Source organism: Polyodon spathula, chromosome 14, assembly GCF_017654505.1.
Source record: "Polyodon spathula isolate WHYD16114869_AA chromosome 14, ASM1765450v1, whole genome shotgun sequence".
Taxonomy (NCBI): Eukaryota; Metazoa; Chordata; class Actinopteri; order Acipenseriformes; family Polyodontidae; genus Polyodon; species Polyodon spathula.
Genome location: NC_054547.1, coordinates 28,809,476 through 28,826,668, shown reverse-complemented (window position 1 = coordinate 28,826,668; position 17,193 = coordinate 28,809,476). Strand labels below are relative to the sequence as shown.

Genomic DNA, 17,193 nt, shown 5'->3' with positions numbered 1-17,193 from the left:
GAGCACTACAGCACTCTCTATGGACTTGTGATTGTGTGTGAGTGTGTTTATTATTGGTGATTTTATATATCGGAACTATTATTTTGGAACTGAACCTGTAGATTAAACAGAGCAATACACCACGCTGTGTATTGTCTGTTATGAGTTATTTACTGTTGTCATCAGACTGGATTACAAGTAATTAAACCATCATTTCACCAGCAGTTTGTTGTTTTTCCTTGTCTTTAGCATCACCCCTACACCAGCACACTGCAAACCACTTTGCCACAGGCCTGCTTTGTTGAAAGCAGGCCTTGGTGACAGTTTGTCTACAGTGTGTTACCCAAAAGCAGTTTTACCTAGAGCTATAATTGCTAAAGGTTGCTATTTTGTTCTGTTAATACTATTTTGAGTGTATGTCAAGATTTCTATTGGACTGCCATAGGGAACCATAGAGGAGAAAGAACCTTGGATGTCAGACAGACTGGAAGGATCTGTTGCTTGTCCTGGATTTATTTCATTAGCTCTTCATTTTAATATTAATGTAGACTTTCATACAGTTACCCATTTTGTGGTGTACTGAAAGAAATTCTGCATTGACATGCACTGTTTTCAGTGAATTATGGGTGCTTGCATACCTCATTGAACCCTTTTGAAGCTGTGTCACCTTTTAACCATTGCTGGGTGTAGCCATGTTCTTATTGTTTGCCATGTTTGTTCCCTATGAAACATCAGTAATTTATACAGTCGTGGAAGCAAAACGTGGCATCACCTGCCAAGAGAAAGCTTCCTACCGGACCTCTATCAAAGTGTATATTTTAAATAGTAAAATTGGAGGAATGTGTTATCCCTTTTAGTGACTGTTTCAAAATGAAACAGTTAATGCAATTCTCTTATTTCAGGGCAGAGATTGCCATGTGTCTTCAAGTTGAGTAATTGAGTGTTACTGGGTTAGCTTTGTTAATATGCGGTAGGTACGACTTCCCTGCTAATGTGTTTTTCTCTCCATCCATTTTAATCATGCTGTGACAGTGTGTAGTTTCAGTTAATGCATTGGCTGTCAACAGTTTTCTTTGAAAATGGAATTGGATGGTATCAGTGTTGTATGTAATTAGGAGAAAAGTGATATGTAAAGGAATAGGTGCTAAAACAAGGTCAGGATTACTTGTGAAATGAGAGAACAGCTTTTTAATAAACATCCCTGAGCCAAGAGCTGCTCTGTTTTTCTCTTTTTTTTTTTGAAGGAGACATTGAACAGAGATTTGAAAGTCATCAGACTGCTGGTAGGCAGTGAGGCAGATGGTAATGATCTCCTAACAGTATTTTATATGAGAGGGGTAGAAATGCCCCAGTTTGACATGCATATTGTAAGTGCTTTATGTTGGTAAATCCCATTTTAATGGAAGGATTTGCACTGCATCAGAAAGCAGTGTGATCAGATGTCACACCTTTTAAATACAGATTTTATTTGGACACTCCCATTAACACTGGCGTGATTGATGTATTTATTTTTATGTAATGTATGAGTTTCCACAATGACATTTTCATAAATGAAGGAAAGTTATTAACCTTTTAAATGACCTATTTCAATATTGTAAAGACCCAGAATTGTTTTTTTTATCAGAATAACGACAATGTGTTTTTGATTAAATCCCACCTTGTAGTTTTCATATCTTAACATTTTTGTTGTGTTTTTTTAATTTATTAACAATTCATTATTTTATGCTAGTCTTCTAAAAGCAATATTAACCCATTGTGTCCTGTGAAGATTTCTTTTATTTTCTTTTATCACTAAAAGTCTGGTTCATCAATAATAGTAATTTGAAGAATAAACGGTTCTCCTATGCCCTCTAGTGATAAATATAAGAATTGCCACTGCTGCACATTTCAGTGCTTGGTGCAAAGTGCCATAATTTGCAGTTATTTCCGTGTGTGAACCCATTAAGTTTGTTTAGGGAGCTGTCAACAGATTCTGAATGTTTTGCTTTTCTCTATCAGATGAAATTCGTAGTATGGCAGAATACAGTGTTGCATTGCCTAGTTACTTTACTGGTGTGATGCAGCTCTAATAGGCTCCAGTAGAGGGAGTAGTAACATCTCAAGTAATATAAATGCATACAGTCATAGTCGACTGAAAAAATGTCAATGAGCTTATACTGTACACTTGTTTTAATAATGTATGTTTGCTTTAATATTAAAATAAATAAATAAATAATCACAGTACAGTGCATTTTACAGCATTTTTTTATATATACTGAGCAAAAATGAGGCTTTTGTATGAAAGTTTGGGTATTATACATCATTCTTATATAATGTCTTAATTTTTTTTAATTGTCCTGCTTTTTTCTTCTAAATCATAGTTTTTAGCGACTTTTTAGTTAATGTAAAGAAATTGGAAGACAAATGTCAAGGATCTTTAGCAGTGAAGTTTCTTTAGATTAACTACAGTATAATACTATTTTTGTAGCCGTACTTGCTTTAAAATGCTAATTTTAACAAATAAAATCACATTCAAGTTCAAAAGACTTTCCTTGAGGGCTGATTTTATAATTCTCTGTCATATTTTACTTATTTTACTTCCCCAAACTGAATCAAGAAAGCTACTTTTTAAACATTTAAAAAAAAAATGCTCACCCAGTGCAGTAAAAGTTCCTACCCTTCTTTTTCTCTTAACCAAGAGACCTTAAGATTGTATTTAAACATCTTTCAACTCCAGCACCTTTTTAAAAGTGGTGTTCTTACATTGCATTTACCATCTATGTTTGCAGGGAGCCTAGAAAAGTGGTGCTACATCGAGGCTCCACAGGTCTGGGCTTCAATATCGTTGGAGGAGAGGACGGAGAGGGGATATTCATCTCCTTCATTCTGGCAGGAGGGCCAGCGGACTTGTGTGGGGAGCTGAAGAAAGGAGACCGCATTGTCTCTGTAAGACAGCATTCAATAAACACTTATCAGCACTGAAATTAAAATGTCAAATTTATAGAAGTTTCCATGTTCATACCTACACAGACTTAAGAGCCGTATGAGCTATTACCATTAGTGAGCTACTATGTAGTAGTATTAAAGTACTAATAACTCTACAAAGCGTTGCAGAGGCTAGTAACCTCCACTAACTCACAGTATAGTAGTCGTCGTAGGCAGGTGATAAAGGGAACTCAGATTTAGAAATCACTGGAGCATGAAAAAGAATAATCTAAAAAACGGGGAGAGAACATTTTGCAATATGTTAATCCTTACAGAACAACACACACAAGATCTGAATTTTAAGTTTTACAGAGCCAGACTGTCATGTTCGTATGTACATTTGTATCTGCGAATCGTCAGTGTGGAGTGTCTGTGTAATATATTTTGCAAATACGAACAACAAAAATTATTCTGTAGGCTGCTTTATGGAGCACAGATATTACGATATATATGTTAAGAGGGTTTGAGTGCAGAGCTGAATACTGTGGAATGTAATTGTAGGTTTTTTTAAAGAGCATGCATGCATGAACCACAAGGGTGAGCACCTTCATTTTAGTGAGCTTTCGAAAGCTAAATATTATTTAGAAGTTAGTCAGCACTTGTGACGGAGTGGGTTAAGCAGTTGCAATGAAAAATTAATTTTGAAGAGTGCTAATGCTGTACTGCCTCTAATTTTACTTAATGGCCACCATTAAGCATGTCAGGTTTTTTTTGAGAAATGTCACTGGGGTAATGTATATCGCTATAGATCAGTAGCTGTGTCAGGTTCCCTGGGGGAGGCCTCTAATGCTGTTAACTTGCCTCTAATGCAGGTGAACGGTGTTGACCTTCGGAGTGCGACGCACGAGCAGGCCGCTGCAGCTCTGAAGAATGCAGGCCAGACAGTCACCATCGTCGCTCAGTATCGTCCAGAGGGTGAGTGCCAGGGCCACACTCCCTAGGGGGTGCTGTCTGTAGCCTTTAGAATTGGACCTGGGGTCAACTGTGCCTGGAGCAACCATCCAGTTCAATGAATATTCATAGACTATAATTCATTGAGTAACTCTGGGACAGCATGTGGCTAGGACCCAGTGTTTCTCCTTCACTCTATTATGCTAAACAAAAACAAATTGAAACCCCGCTATATAAGAATTAGTGGCCATTTGACACCACTGCATTTAATACGGGTTGGGTTGGGGTCGGGGGTCAGTACACTCGTAGTAGTGTGCTTTTGAAAGTTAAATACTGTTTTGTAGTTTGTTAGTATTATTTATTGGAAAACAGTAAACTGACACCACTTTTTTTTTTGGTGTAAAATTGAAAGTGATTGTGGAATGTAACATCAGATTTTTTTTTTTTTTTTTTTAATGACCAAAATCTCATCCAATCAAAACCTCACTCTAGCATGCTGTATATGAAAGTGTATGTCTTATTGATTATTCAGTCATTCCAAATGTGCTGATCCCAGTGAAATACTGCTGTTGGCTAAGCATCAGTCATGCGCCATTCCATGCCTTCTGTGTTGCTAACAAGCCCAGAGGGAAAGACAATGTTGAGCTGGAAATATACACAGGGTCTTTCTCTACTAACTTGTCAGTACATTCAGTTCATGTCAGGCCTGACCAAAAGCAGTCTGCTCTGGTGCGGTACTGTTGTCTCTTCAGGTGTGGTACTATTATTCAAATCAGTTATTTTTTTTTAATCTGGTAGGCACTCCTCCTTGAATGTCAACTTGCATACTGTCAGTTAAGTAAAATAAAATAAACATTTAGAAAAGCGCTGTGTGGGTTGGAAGCTATTTCAAGCCTGATTTGCCAAGATAAGTGAAAATACAAATGTAAAGAATTGTCATTTGTGCTCTATTTGACTATCAGAATATAGTTTTTTTTGGCACTAGTGACCCAGCAGCGCACCGGGCAGCGATTCTAAATCTGTTGAGTTCAGTAAAGCACCAGACTGCGTGCGTTACTGTTAGCAAAGACGATGAAGAGGCGATGGGAGATCTCGTCATGATTACTACACAAGGTTCAGCAGAATTTGATCCCTCATCTGACTTGGTGTCAAAACCAGTCAAAGTTCAGGTTGGATAAGAACCCCTGAAAATCTGTCCTTTTGTGCTTTCTGTGTCCTGTGCATCCACGTGTATAGCGTGGCTTTGTGTTAATATCTCCTCAATGAAAGTAAAGATGCTGTGAGCAGTGATGCAGATGCAAGACGTGTGTGGAGCTATCTAGTCCCCAACAGGTTTCACAACTGTTTATTACAGAGCTGTATTTTGCACATATAAAACTAGTTTTTTCCTTTTATGGTCCCACCTTTTTGGTAGACAGTTACCTTTTCAATGTAATTCTTCCAAGAGAAGTCCATGATAATAAAAATAACAGTAACATCTGTCAAACCACCATGAATATTCACTCAACAAAACGCGAACAGCAGTGGATGAACACTTGATACTGTAAAGCCCAGTATGGTGGCGGTGTATGATGATTGCATGCAAGTACTCTATATGTTCACAGTAGGCTGTTGACAGCAGGCAGGCAGTGTTTTATGGCTTTTAATTCTTCCCTCAATCGCCGTAGGACTGTCATGGCAGTACGGAAATTGTAAACCATTAAAACTGGCTAATCAAAGTGATTGTCTTATTTAGGTGTGATCTCCATGCAAAAGGGGCTGCATAATAAACAAGGCCTACAAAGCCATGAAGCCCTCTGTCACTTCTAGCCTAGTGTAGTTTTGGGTGATTATGCTGGTTAGTGAAAGAAGTTTGCCCCTTCTTTTGTTGTAAAACTGTGAACTAACTAAGTAAATGCGAACAGAATCTGGGACTGGAGCTATTAAATGGAATAATCTGAATCAGACCACAGGAAATTGTTTCTCATCGCTTTTCTTCCTCTTGACTGACTAGATGTTTTTTTTTTTAATGTTTGTACAAACATTTGCCACAGAGCTGTTACCATGGCGTGCTTCTCAGCGCTTCCTTCCGCATCTGATGAGCTGTGCACAGCCATTTAATCAGTAGCCCGCACAGACCCTTGTCAGTAGCACTTTCGGCCAAGAGAACCGTTTTTTCTTTTCACTGCAGGGGCAGATTAAATTCCCACATGCCACCCAGAAGAGCATCTGCGCTTCAGTCAGATACATCAACATGTTCATTGTGTTTATGTGGGTTTGTGCACCACAGCATCTGTGCTGAAAGGTTAGATTTGGATCCAGGCTCAGAGTCTGTAGTGTGTTGGAAATATTATGATAGGCTGTTAAATGATTAACCATTTGCTATTTCCATATGACAAGTATTAAGTAGAGTGTCCTAGGCTGCTGCAGTACACACATCTTCAGTGATACCTGTTTGGCTGCTGTGTGGAAGGCTGTATATTGCTTAGACTTTTGATATTAAAATCCATACCAAGTGCAATATTAGTTTTAGTAAAAGAACATTATCATTAAATTAATTAGGTTCTTGAGATAATAAACTTTTTTTACTGTACAAATGTTTCTCTTAATTGTTCTTGGAATATGATGGTAAAATACCATGCAGCCAGAGAAGTCTTCTTCCATTAGAGAATAGTCAATTTTCCAGAAACCTTCATTAATGATACTTGCAAAAATGAATGTTAATGAAATTAAAAATATCAACATTTGCACAGTGTCCCTATTAGAATGTATTAGTTTATAAAATGAATAGATGTGGGATTACAATGGGGTATGCATCCCTGGAAAGCTGTGTTTTTGTTTCATAAACAAAAGGCAGAGACGAGCAAGGCTTCTTTTATAGCTGTATCTGTTTCATGCAGTCTGTAGAGAGCTGGATCGTTGCTTGCTGCAATACCACAGTGCCACCTACTGATCAAGATTCACTGTGCCGCTACATCGGTTATATTGATAATGAATTGCCAGAAGAATCTAGTCATTAGAACTATGTTTGTACTTCTCCAACATTGTTATCTACAAGGACAAAGCTGGCTAAAATGTGTGGGTATACAGTTTTTCTTTTGGTACAAGTGTTCAGGTTACATGCACATGAAAATTGGTATCTGTTTTTAATTACCATGAGCGCACAATTAGTTAAATGCTCTGGAATAATCAGGCACACATACAGTGCCTATAGAAAGTCTACACCCCCTTTCAAAATTTTCACCTTTTGTTGCCTTATAGCCTGGAATTAAAATGCATTAAAATCTTTTTTTTTTTTTTTTTTTCATTTATCTGCACATCCTACCCCACAACTTCCAAATGAAAAAAAATCTGTAGAAAATTGATTAAAGACTGAAATAGCTTGGTTGGATAAGTGTCCACCCCTCTTGTAATAGTAATCCTAAATTAGCTCAGGTGTAACCAATCGCCTTCAAAATCACACACCAAATTACGTGGCCTCCACCTGTGTTAAATGATAGTGATTCACATGATTTCAGGATAAATTCAGCAGTTCATGTAGGTTCCCTCTGCTGGGTAGTGCATTTCAAAGCAAAGACTCAAGACGATTATTAAGAAGTTGAAAGTGTATGGCACCACCAAGACCCTGCCTAGATCAGGCTGTCCCTCCAAACTGGGTGACCAAGCAAGAAGGAGACTGATTAGAGAGGCTACCAAGAGGCCAATTGCAACTTTGCAAAAGCTACAAGCTTTTGTGGCCAAGGCTGGTCAAAGTGTGCATGTGACAACTATATCCCAAGCACTCCACAAATCTGGCCTGTATGGTAGGGTGGCAAGAAGGAAGCCATTACTCAAGAAAGCCCAACTTGAATTCCTTTTTGAAGTATGCAACAACACTCAGGAGATTCTGTAGCCATATGGCAAAAAGTTTTGTGGTCTGACGAAACTAAAATGGAACTTTTTGGCCTAAATACAAAGCGTTATATTTGGCGTAAACCCAACACAGCGTATCACCCAAAGAACACCATCCCTACTGTGAAGCATGGTGGTGGCATCATCATGTTATGCAGATGTTTCTCATCAGCAGGGACTGGGGTGTGTTGTAAGCATGCACATACTTTTGGAGATTTCATAATTAAATTTGAAGTGCATTTTTCACCTAAATGGAATGGAGTGCGCAGATGGTTGCAGCTAAGGACTTCCTCGAGCTTATTAGACAGATCAGGTGTGCGGTGCATATTCTGCGCGTTTTCGTTCATGAAAGTCAATTATCTTCATAGTGTTCATTACTGTGGTTTATTTCAAAATGGCTGTCTTAAAAGGCACAGCTGAGAAACACAGATGCATTTCACAGTTGTGCACCATAATATAACCATGGATAAGGTAACTTTTCAGGTAAGTTTAGACCTGTGAAATGAAGGTGAAGCTATAGTTTACAACAAGGCTGGTCCCACTGACAACATTTATATATGTAGTGTAGGCTGGACAAGCAGAGTTGGAAGATCACTTCACATGGTTTGAATAGAATGAGGAAGTCTGGCCAGTTAGAGTACTCCAGACAAGCTAGTTCAAAGCAAGTTCAAAGGCAGGTAAAGAAAGATAAACAGAAACACGTGCATTAATAAAATTACATTTAAAGTTTTGGGTTTTCTTTTGTTTGTTTTTTTTAAACTTTTGACTAGTAACATTACAACAGCCCCATCTCTAAGTAAAATGAACAAATAAAGAACCAAGAGATTTTCCAAGTCACAGCTTTGAGTAGCCTAATTAACACCTAGGTGTGTGTTACTTGGGTAAATACCATTGTCAGTGTCATCTCCTTTTTCTCAGTCAGTCAGTCAAGAATATGCATTTCACATTGAGTTTTTCCAGTTTGACTCCCAGCAAAGTTCCTTCAGATGTCCCTTTTAAATTAAGGGAAGTTGATCAGAATTTTCATTTTTCATTTTTATATGTATTTATAAACATGGTTTACATTTTGTCACAGTAAGTACTTGCTGACACCCGTCACTCACACTGTGAGCTATACAAAGGGACATGAGAACAGTACTTGTACAAAAACACATTTTTTCTGTCCGTAAGCATTTTAATTTACTTCTTTATATGTTTAAAATATTCAGCCATTTACAGCCTCGTGTTTTTTTGAAACGCGTGTCATTTTCACTTCGGTCTCATTTGAGTGTTCTTAAAAAAAGGCAATTAATAATATAGATATAAATCCTTAGGGCATTATTTTTGGATGCCAGCTTTGTTAACCTTTATTTCAAAGCCTGACTTCACACTTATAACGAAATGTCCACATTTTGAAGAGTTTTTTATTTTAGACTTTGACGGTACATTTGAACCCTGGAGGCCGCACCGTTGCAGTCCGCCTTGTGGAATTATTCCTTGCATCGTCTTTGATTTTCAGCTATGTTTAACATTTAAAACGGCGCACTTCCTGACCTGGGGCTCTTGTATTTTGTGGGGTTTCTGTTTTTGAAAACATCTCTGGGTAATGCAGATGTTAAGCAATGGCAGCACACTCTGCCCAATAAAACGTTTTATTTGACTGCGTTTTAATAATAATTTAGTGTGCCCAATTATTTAACCCACCTTTATTTAGACAGTCCCCACTGCAGCAATCTCCACCACATCTCAAGAGAACTAAAGGTCGTCCTTCAATCCCACGACCAAGTCAAGTGCTGTTTACACCCTGAGTTTCTACGGGGTATGACCATTCAGCCCCTGCAGGGCAATGGCCAGTCCTGCAGGTCCACTTTGAGTTCACAGGGCACCAGGCCTGTAGGGTCTAATGTGTTGCCAGGTGAGGAGAAACGTTCCCTGACAATTGTCTCCGTAAACACCGAGAAAGAACCAGGCCGTGAACCTTGCCTGTTTATACATGTTCAACTTCAAGGATATACTTTGAAAATAACTTGGGAAAGTAAATGGATTTTTGGGTTGATGTTCCAAATTAGCATGATCTTTTTAAGTGTGCAAAAAAAGCACTTTAAGTAGACAAGGTTTTGCTTAGTTGTGAGTGGTTATATAAGTGTACCGCTTGAACTGCAAGAGCTTTTCACATTTTAGATTTAAAAAGCAGTCAGGCTTTGATCATTAAGGATTAACTGAAAAAAAAATAATTTTAAACTAGTGTTGCTATGAAGTTTTAGCCTTGGCTCAGACCATATTGCAGGTTACAATGGAAAATCTAAATAATTATTGTGAATTAAATTCAATGTATCTGTATCTATATCTGTTCTACATCATTAGTCTACTATACCAAGGTCAATAAAACTAATAGATGTTATACCTGGAGTTAAATATATTCTGTGTGCATGTAAAATATTTCTAAAGATGCAAACGGTTTACAAGCAAATTGTTTTGAATGTTAAAATTGGGTGTGTGTTTACACATTATACATTTTGCACTAAAATAAATGCCTTTGTTTCTGGGGTGAGAAATATATTTATACCTGTCAATTGTTTTTCTGCAAGGAACTACATGGAGGTTGCAGTATCATATCGTCTTTCCAGTAACAAACAGCACCTTGCAAGTCCAGGATTTGTAACGACTGTTAACAGATCTCTCTGTCAAGCTGTGTGACGATAAATGCTTCAATAACTTGTCAACTAGATTGCTCTGCCACTCAAACCTGAAAAGGGGTGAAAACAGAGCAAAAGGTCTATGTAATGATGTTAACTCCTTTATATATGTGCATTTATATTGGCATATTAGTGGAAACTAATTACCAAAACAACCAGTCACAGATGTCTACTTGTGTACCTAGAGAAATGTAATTACTAAAAACCTTATGAGCACCTTCATAACTAAGCTTGTGTTTTCATGCATTTTCAACTGTCTGGTTGTGAACAGGCCAGGAAAAGCAGCTCTATGGTTACCGCTGCACTTCGGCCAATGGGCATAACCTGCAAAATGCATTCCCAGAAACAAGCATATCTTAACATTACTAAATACCATCTCCAAGCCGTTACAAGTCAGGATAAACTGTGTTAGTTTGTGGTGTTGCCTGATCTGCTTTACAAATCTTGTTCACGCATACACTACCTGCCAGCTGTTGTCAAATTTAAATGTCAGTTTGATTGATTTTTTTTTTTTTTTTAAGAACAATTTTAGTTCCTTTTTTTTATGCTTGAAAATGATTACTTTCTTTTTATTGTGTCCTGCGTGACAAGGTTTTTACACAGGCTTATTAATTATACAGAGTCTTGAGAAACTAGAGCCTCAGGCTGGAAAGATTGCTGAAGGGAAGTCATGCTCTTTCCCTGGGGTGGTGTTAATATCTGCAAAGGTCATTGACGGGACAGAGAGAATTATATTTCTCAGACTCGCCGTCAAAGTGAAGGCTAATATCATCGTACAAGTCTTGCAGTGCTTTGAAATAACAAAGGCTCTTCATTATTGGCTTTCATTCAATAGTATTGTGTGAGTTTATGAAAAATGTAGTCTTATTCCTCCAAAAACATTTTAGAAATGTCCTTTTTGTGTAGATCAATATGTTCCTCACATTGTTTAAAGACCTTTTTTTTTATTGCTGTCGACATGGTCATTTTCTCTAAATCAAGCTTGCACAACATTTATTCTTCATTTTTATTTAAGGAACGTAGTTTGCATGACGTATTGTCAGTTAAATGGAAGGGCCTTTCTTGTTTCTAAAACCCATTCTCAGCTCCTCAATATTACGTCACGCATTGACGGCTGCCAGCTGTGAATCAGCCTTAAAGTGTATCGACTCTGCTGCCACCTCTGAATCATCCTTTGGCAATATTTTTAGGTTTGTGACACAGCCCTCCAAAGACGCACATCAGGTATGAAAAATGAAATGAGTAAACTCTATAAATGCGTACTGTTTTCTGTAGATGTTCCCAAGGCTGTTCTTGTGGGTGGATCAAAGGTTGGGAACGTTTTTGTTTGTTTATCTTGTTTGCAATAATCTGAGAATTCTTGCCTGAAACCTTGAAGCCTGCTTTATTGGTGTTTTTCAAGGTTTTAAAAAACGATCCTGTTCACGGCTAACACGGAAGAAGGTGCTGACTGAAACGTTAGTTTACTTGACATTTGTTTTGTTTTTAGCTTTTTTGTAAAATGTGTAACTTCTGTCTGCTTCATAACATGATTATAAATAAATGTAACCTTGTTTGGTATAATTAGCTTTCAGCCCTTATGTATTTGAACTGGTATAGCTCTTACTGCTAGTTCATTTAAATCAGTAGACAATGGCTTTATATTAAGAACATACATCTCCTGCAATAATTGTAGATGCAAAACTAATATTTTGACAATACATGTTTTTTTTTTATTTATTAGATCTGATATTGGGACATTAACATCCTAATTTAAATAAATTTAAAAAAGCAAATGTACAAGATTAAAGGAACTTGTGTGAGCGTGAATATCATCGGTCTGTAATGCTTTCTAGATCTCTCAAACACATTTTTCTGTTTCAAACATGAGGAAAAAGTGTTGCAGTAGTGTGATAATAAATGTGCCAAGCATGGTTAGATAAACAGTAAGAGCTTCTTCGCCTTAGTATTGATTTAACTATAAAGCTTCTATCAGGTGGGTGGTTAGTTAGTGTGTGGAAAAATATAGTAAAATAAAACATGGCTTTGTAGCCATTAACAGGAATTCCACTTTGTGCATTTTAAAAAGGTCCTAGTCACAGCCCAGCACAAAATGTCACTTCACTTTTTAATCCTCATTAGCTAACAAACAACCCCTATTTAAAAAAAAAAAAAAAAAAAAAAGCTTCTGGCAATTAGATATACCCAGGGACTTCACATAGATGCAGTATTCACAGGGGTGAAAACGAGCAGCAAAAAGGTCAAATGCTGCAGAAAAAAAAACTCTCTTCATCTGTGCAGGTGATGGGGGTGATCCCAAATTGTAATGGTTTTAATGTGCGCTCCGGGTGGTGGTGTTGCTTTTGTACATTAATAATTCAATTAAAAAAGCTTTAAAAATAACATATTTCAAACTTTCTGGTTGGGTGGAAAATATGTAGGTGGATCAGTGGACTGTATTTATTTATTTATTTTTTAACATGGTATTTGAATACCACTGTCCAAGCAAAGTTTTTAATTAAATACAAGCTTGATTGTCTGCATCATTAACAAGCTCATCTTCTGATTGTTGTATAAAGGGTTTCTGTAGGTTGCTGCGGGTGGGCACAAACAATTAAACCAGGTTTTTTTTATGAAGAAAGAGCTTGTGGGATTATTAAAGCACAGCTCCTCTGAGGTATCCATTCTTTATCATGGAGCTGTTATGCACTGCATCGAGGTAAAACTTGTCACAGTTCCAAAGTGGCAGTATTTTTGTCCTGGGGCTTTGCAGCAGGGTATGATCCCTGTGTTGAGACATGTTTAACCAGTAAACATATTTTTGGTTGTTACATATTTAAACAAATTATTTTGAAACAAGTAAACATAAAATATGTAATTTTATGAGAATTGATTTTAAAGACCAAGTATTGCAGTTAAATGTATTTAATCTTGGGTTTGGTTACTTTATTGTATGTTTTTGCTTTCTAAACAAATTGTGCTTCTGGCAATTTGGAGTACAAGGTTTTGAAAAGGATGAAAGAGTACCTTGACAAAGTAACATTCAACAAAATATATTAGAAGTTTAGATATCACTGTGGTATCACAGTTTTTGTAATATTTCCTTTTAGAAGTTTTAGTGGCTCTATATGATTTAACAAGGTTGTTGCCATGTAAGCCACAGATTTAAAATGTCAGAGCTCTCCTAAACTTTATGTATAATTCGTTTCAGCATTTGAATAGTACAATATTCATCGTATTTTTACTTTAACGATATTACACTTTCCTAAATATGATTTAATTCAGCTATTAAACCAAGACAGATTAGCTCACTGATTAAAAAAAAGTAAAAATAAAAAAAAAAATACTGATCTCATCCATAATATTAAAAGATATTTTATAAAGACTCTTATTGAAGTAAGAATACTGTGCTTGTGTCTGTGAGCCTGTAGCACATTGCTGTGAATGAGCAGAGTAGAGGTGGGGAGGAGGGGTGGGGGTGGGGGAATAGCAGAGCCAATTAGCATCTGTTGTGATCCTACACTGAGGGTGCTTGAACTGCAACTCAGCCTTAGAGGAAGATAATCACTGTTCATCGTTGTGGTGGAGAAGGCTGCTGATCCATCTGCCTTAGCTCGGGAGGTTGGCGTCTTGATGTTTTGTATCTGTGTGCCTCACGCTGTTCAGAGTCACATGGAACACCGGGCAGAGTGGACGAGCACAATGTAGATCTTTCCTTCAGCAGACCAGTTTCAGATCTGAGGGGGCTGCAGATGTTGTAAACTAAATAGGTTGCTGAAATCCTACAGGGAGAGAATTCTGTCCTTCAGGAAAGATTAGTGTAAGTATAGAGAACTGCAAGGGGATTTATAGGTTATATTGTTTGAGGAGGGGTGATAAATGAGCAGCATGCTGTTGGGGTCTTTGCTGGTTTAAACCGTAATGCTAATCTGTCTCAGATCAGATTCAATTGCTGGTGGTAAGATAGTTTAGAGTGACTGTACTTTCTGCATGGTTTTCATTTTTTTGTGTTTTGCAGCATTGCTAAACTTTGATTGCTGTGGTATATATTGCAAGTCTCTTGTGTTTGCAGAGTGCCATTGTACTGAAGAGCTGCACATCTGTGGAGATGGGAAAAGCAGATCCTTATTTGTGTTCCTCATTATGCAAAATGATCTGTTCATTTTACTGATATATTTTTACAATACATTTAAAAATATATTTTAATTGTTTTTATATATGTATTGTATTTCCCAATGCACCGTAGTTTTAAAAACAATGTGTATGTATTAATGTTGGATATGATTTGTTATCCTTACGTTTAAAAGAAGAGACCCACTTTTATTATTATTATTATGACTCATCCCCACCATAAATTTAATCATGTGCTAAGGTGAGGAGTGCAGAAATGCCAATTATAGTTTGACGCTTGACAGAAATGGTGTCTATTGTCTTTCATAATGTGATACAACAACACAGGAGGATACTGTAGAGAGGCAGAGAACATTAACTCAAAGTAGGCCACGACATTTGAATAATTCATGAAAAATGTGGCGTTCCTTACTGTCTCTGCAGAACACAGTTTTTATCTAAATGGATGGTTGGTTACAACAAAAGAGTACATAAACCTGACGAATGAGTGATGTCTAATCCAAACAGAAATGGCAATACCTAAAATAAGTAAAGAAGCCACCAGGCATGATCACTTCCCTCATGCACTGCAGCCTGTAATTCTGTATTCTGTCCAACAATAACCACTTACTGGAGTCGTGGATTTGAAATATTGACCTCATTAAAAGAGGTGTCCGTTTACTAATGTGGGTTTACTAACTGTGGCTGCTGCTTTTCATTGATAGGACTATAACCATGCATTGCCTCCACAGCTGTGTTAATTTGGTGCTACAGATTAGATTAGGAGAGCCGTGCTTTGTGGTGATAACATACCAGAAAGTCAAAATTGCACGGTATGTGTGTGCTTAGAAACATCTGTGAGAGAGATGCCACACACACATTTGTGATACAAAATGTCAGTCTGTTTCAGTAAAAAAAAAAAAAAAAAAAAAAAAAGCACATAACAGCAGATCTGACCAATCTTGATAGAAGGCTGAAAGGAAGTCTTTTGATTGGCAGGTGCTTCTGTATCCATGACTGCACAGGTGATCTATCTTGAGGAATAGTCCCAGAAGAGGCGGGTCGTTCTGGAGTCTCTGATGTGAAGAAGACCTATATTAAGATGATCTACATACAAATATCTAAAATCCTTTTTGATCCCATTATTTCTAGAATACAGTCGGTTTGAAGCCAAAATCCATGATCTACGGGAGCAGATGATGAACAGCAGTGTAAGCTCAGGATCTGGGTCGTTGCGGACCAGCCAGAAGAGATCACTCTATGTCAGGTAGGAACTCGGCCCGTGGTGCAGGGTTTCCCCCATTGAAAAAACAAGATGGCAGGTACTGTAGGTGTTGACAATAATCAGACTAACTATCTTGTTTGCTTATTGATGAAACTTGTTAATGAACTTCTTTAGCAGAGGCAGTGCTGGTATCAAATGATTATTTCAGGTTAAATAGAGGCTGTCTGACTGACTTGCTGTCTCTCCTTTATATATAGATACAGTGATTTGTAAACCAGTCTATATATTCATCTTGTGGATTATTATCTGTTACTGGAACAAGCTGAAAAAAAACTATTTTTTGGATAACATGAGCCAATCCGTCGTCTTTACGTTAACACAGAGCTGCTTTTGGTAAGCAGTCGATACGGTTAATGGCTGAATTATTTTACCCACTATTAAGAAAGATCATGGAAGAAATAGTGGTATATCAGGTGATGCACAGTAGCCTTGATGGAAAAAATACTTTTTTGACCTTCACGGCTAAATGTATTCATTATAGGCTTTGTGGGATGAGTTTCTGACTTTTTCTGTGAAGGGTTGTAATGTTGGAAAATACAGTAATTATCCATGCTATTACAGCAGATGTGTAAGACGGGTTTGATTAATTGGTGACTTGTAATTCTCCTTGCTTATATTAGAAATATGCTTCTTAAAAGCACACACATTATGCACATTAAACCATGCACCATATGCGTTTTAAAGTTGCAGTATCCCACAAAATATTTAAGTTTTACTCCAAAACCCTTACTGTATATTCTTCCGTAGTTTAGCCTCCCTGTGTTGTAGTATACTGATTGTAGCGTCCTCAAATAAAAAGTAAACAACAGTCACTTTTTATATATTTGTAACACCGTTTCAAGGGTGGGTGTTTGGGGGGGCATGCGGTTCCAAACAAATTGTAAGCCGAGAGAGAGTTCACAATGCCTCCCATTCCCCCTTCGCTACCCCACTGGCCTTGAGTGATGACAACCAACAAATTCACTAGCTGTCTTATAATGGACATCCCTTATTTAAATAAACATTCTCCTGTCACTTACAGTCAATATGGGTCAATAAGATTTATAGGTAATTAAGAACAGAATCAGTTCTGGGGTGTAATGTACACAAGTGGGGAGGTGAGTAACCACGAACTGCTGTTGACCCAGTGGCAAACACTACCTGTTGCACCCTGCAGTGTTGATTTAATTAAATGCAGAGATTTCTTCACCTCCATACAACGGGGCAAGAAGCGGCAAAAAGTAACAAGAAATACCCATTCTGTTTCAATGATGTAAACTGTAAATTGCCACCATAAGCAAAAATTAGTCATTGACATTAACAAAACAGTGTAGCCTTTTGGCTTTGTAAGGTGCAAATGATTGGCCAACAATTGATGGCAAACTAATTTGTAGTTGCATAGCAACTACTGTATAAAGCAGACTGAAGAATTTCATTTTCTAGTGCAAAATGAACTACCAT

At 37.4% G+C, this 17,193-nt stretch overlaps 1 protein-coding gene across 34 annotated transcripts in view; it reads left to right on the top strand.

Annotated features, from left to right (window-relative positions):
- The window catches only part of LOC121327141 (disks large homolog 1-like), a 187,648-nt gene that overhangs the window by 144,929 nt on the left and 25,526 nt on the right, over positions 1–17,193 (top strand). For 33 of the 34 annotated variants that reach the window (XM_041270955.1, XM_041270969.1, XM_041270967.1 and 30 more), the window contains 3 exons: positions 2,748–2,904; positions 3,756–3,858; positions 15,621–15,735. In XM_041270955.1, the coding sequence (XP_041126889.1) occupies positions 2,748–2,904; positions 3,756–3,858; positions 15,621–15,735 (375 nt within the window). Of the gene's footprint in view, positions 1–2,747; positions 2,905–3,755; positions 3,859–13,920; positions 14,179–15,620; positions 15,736–17,193 lie in introns of those variants that run through there. The other variant, XM_041270986.1, reaches the window with a different exon arrangement.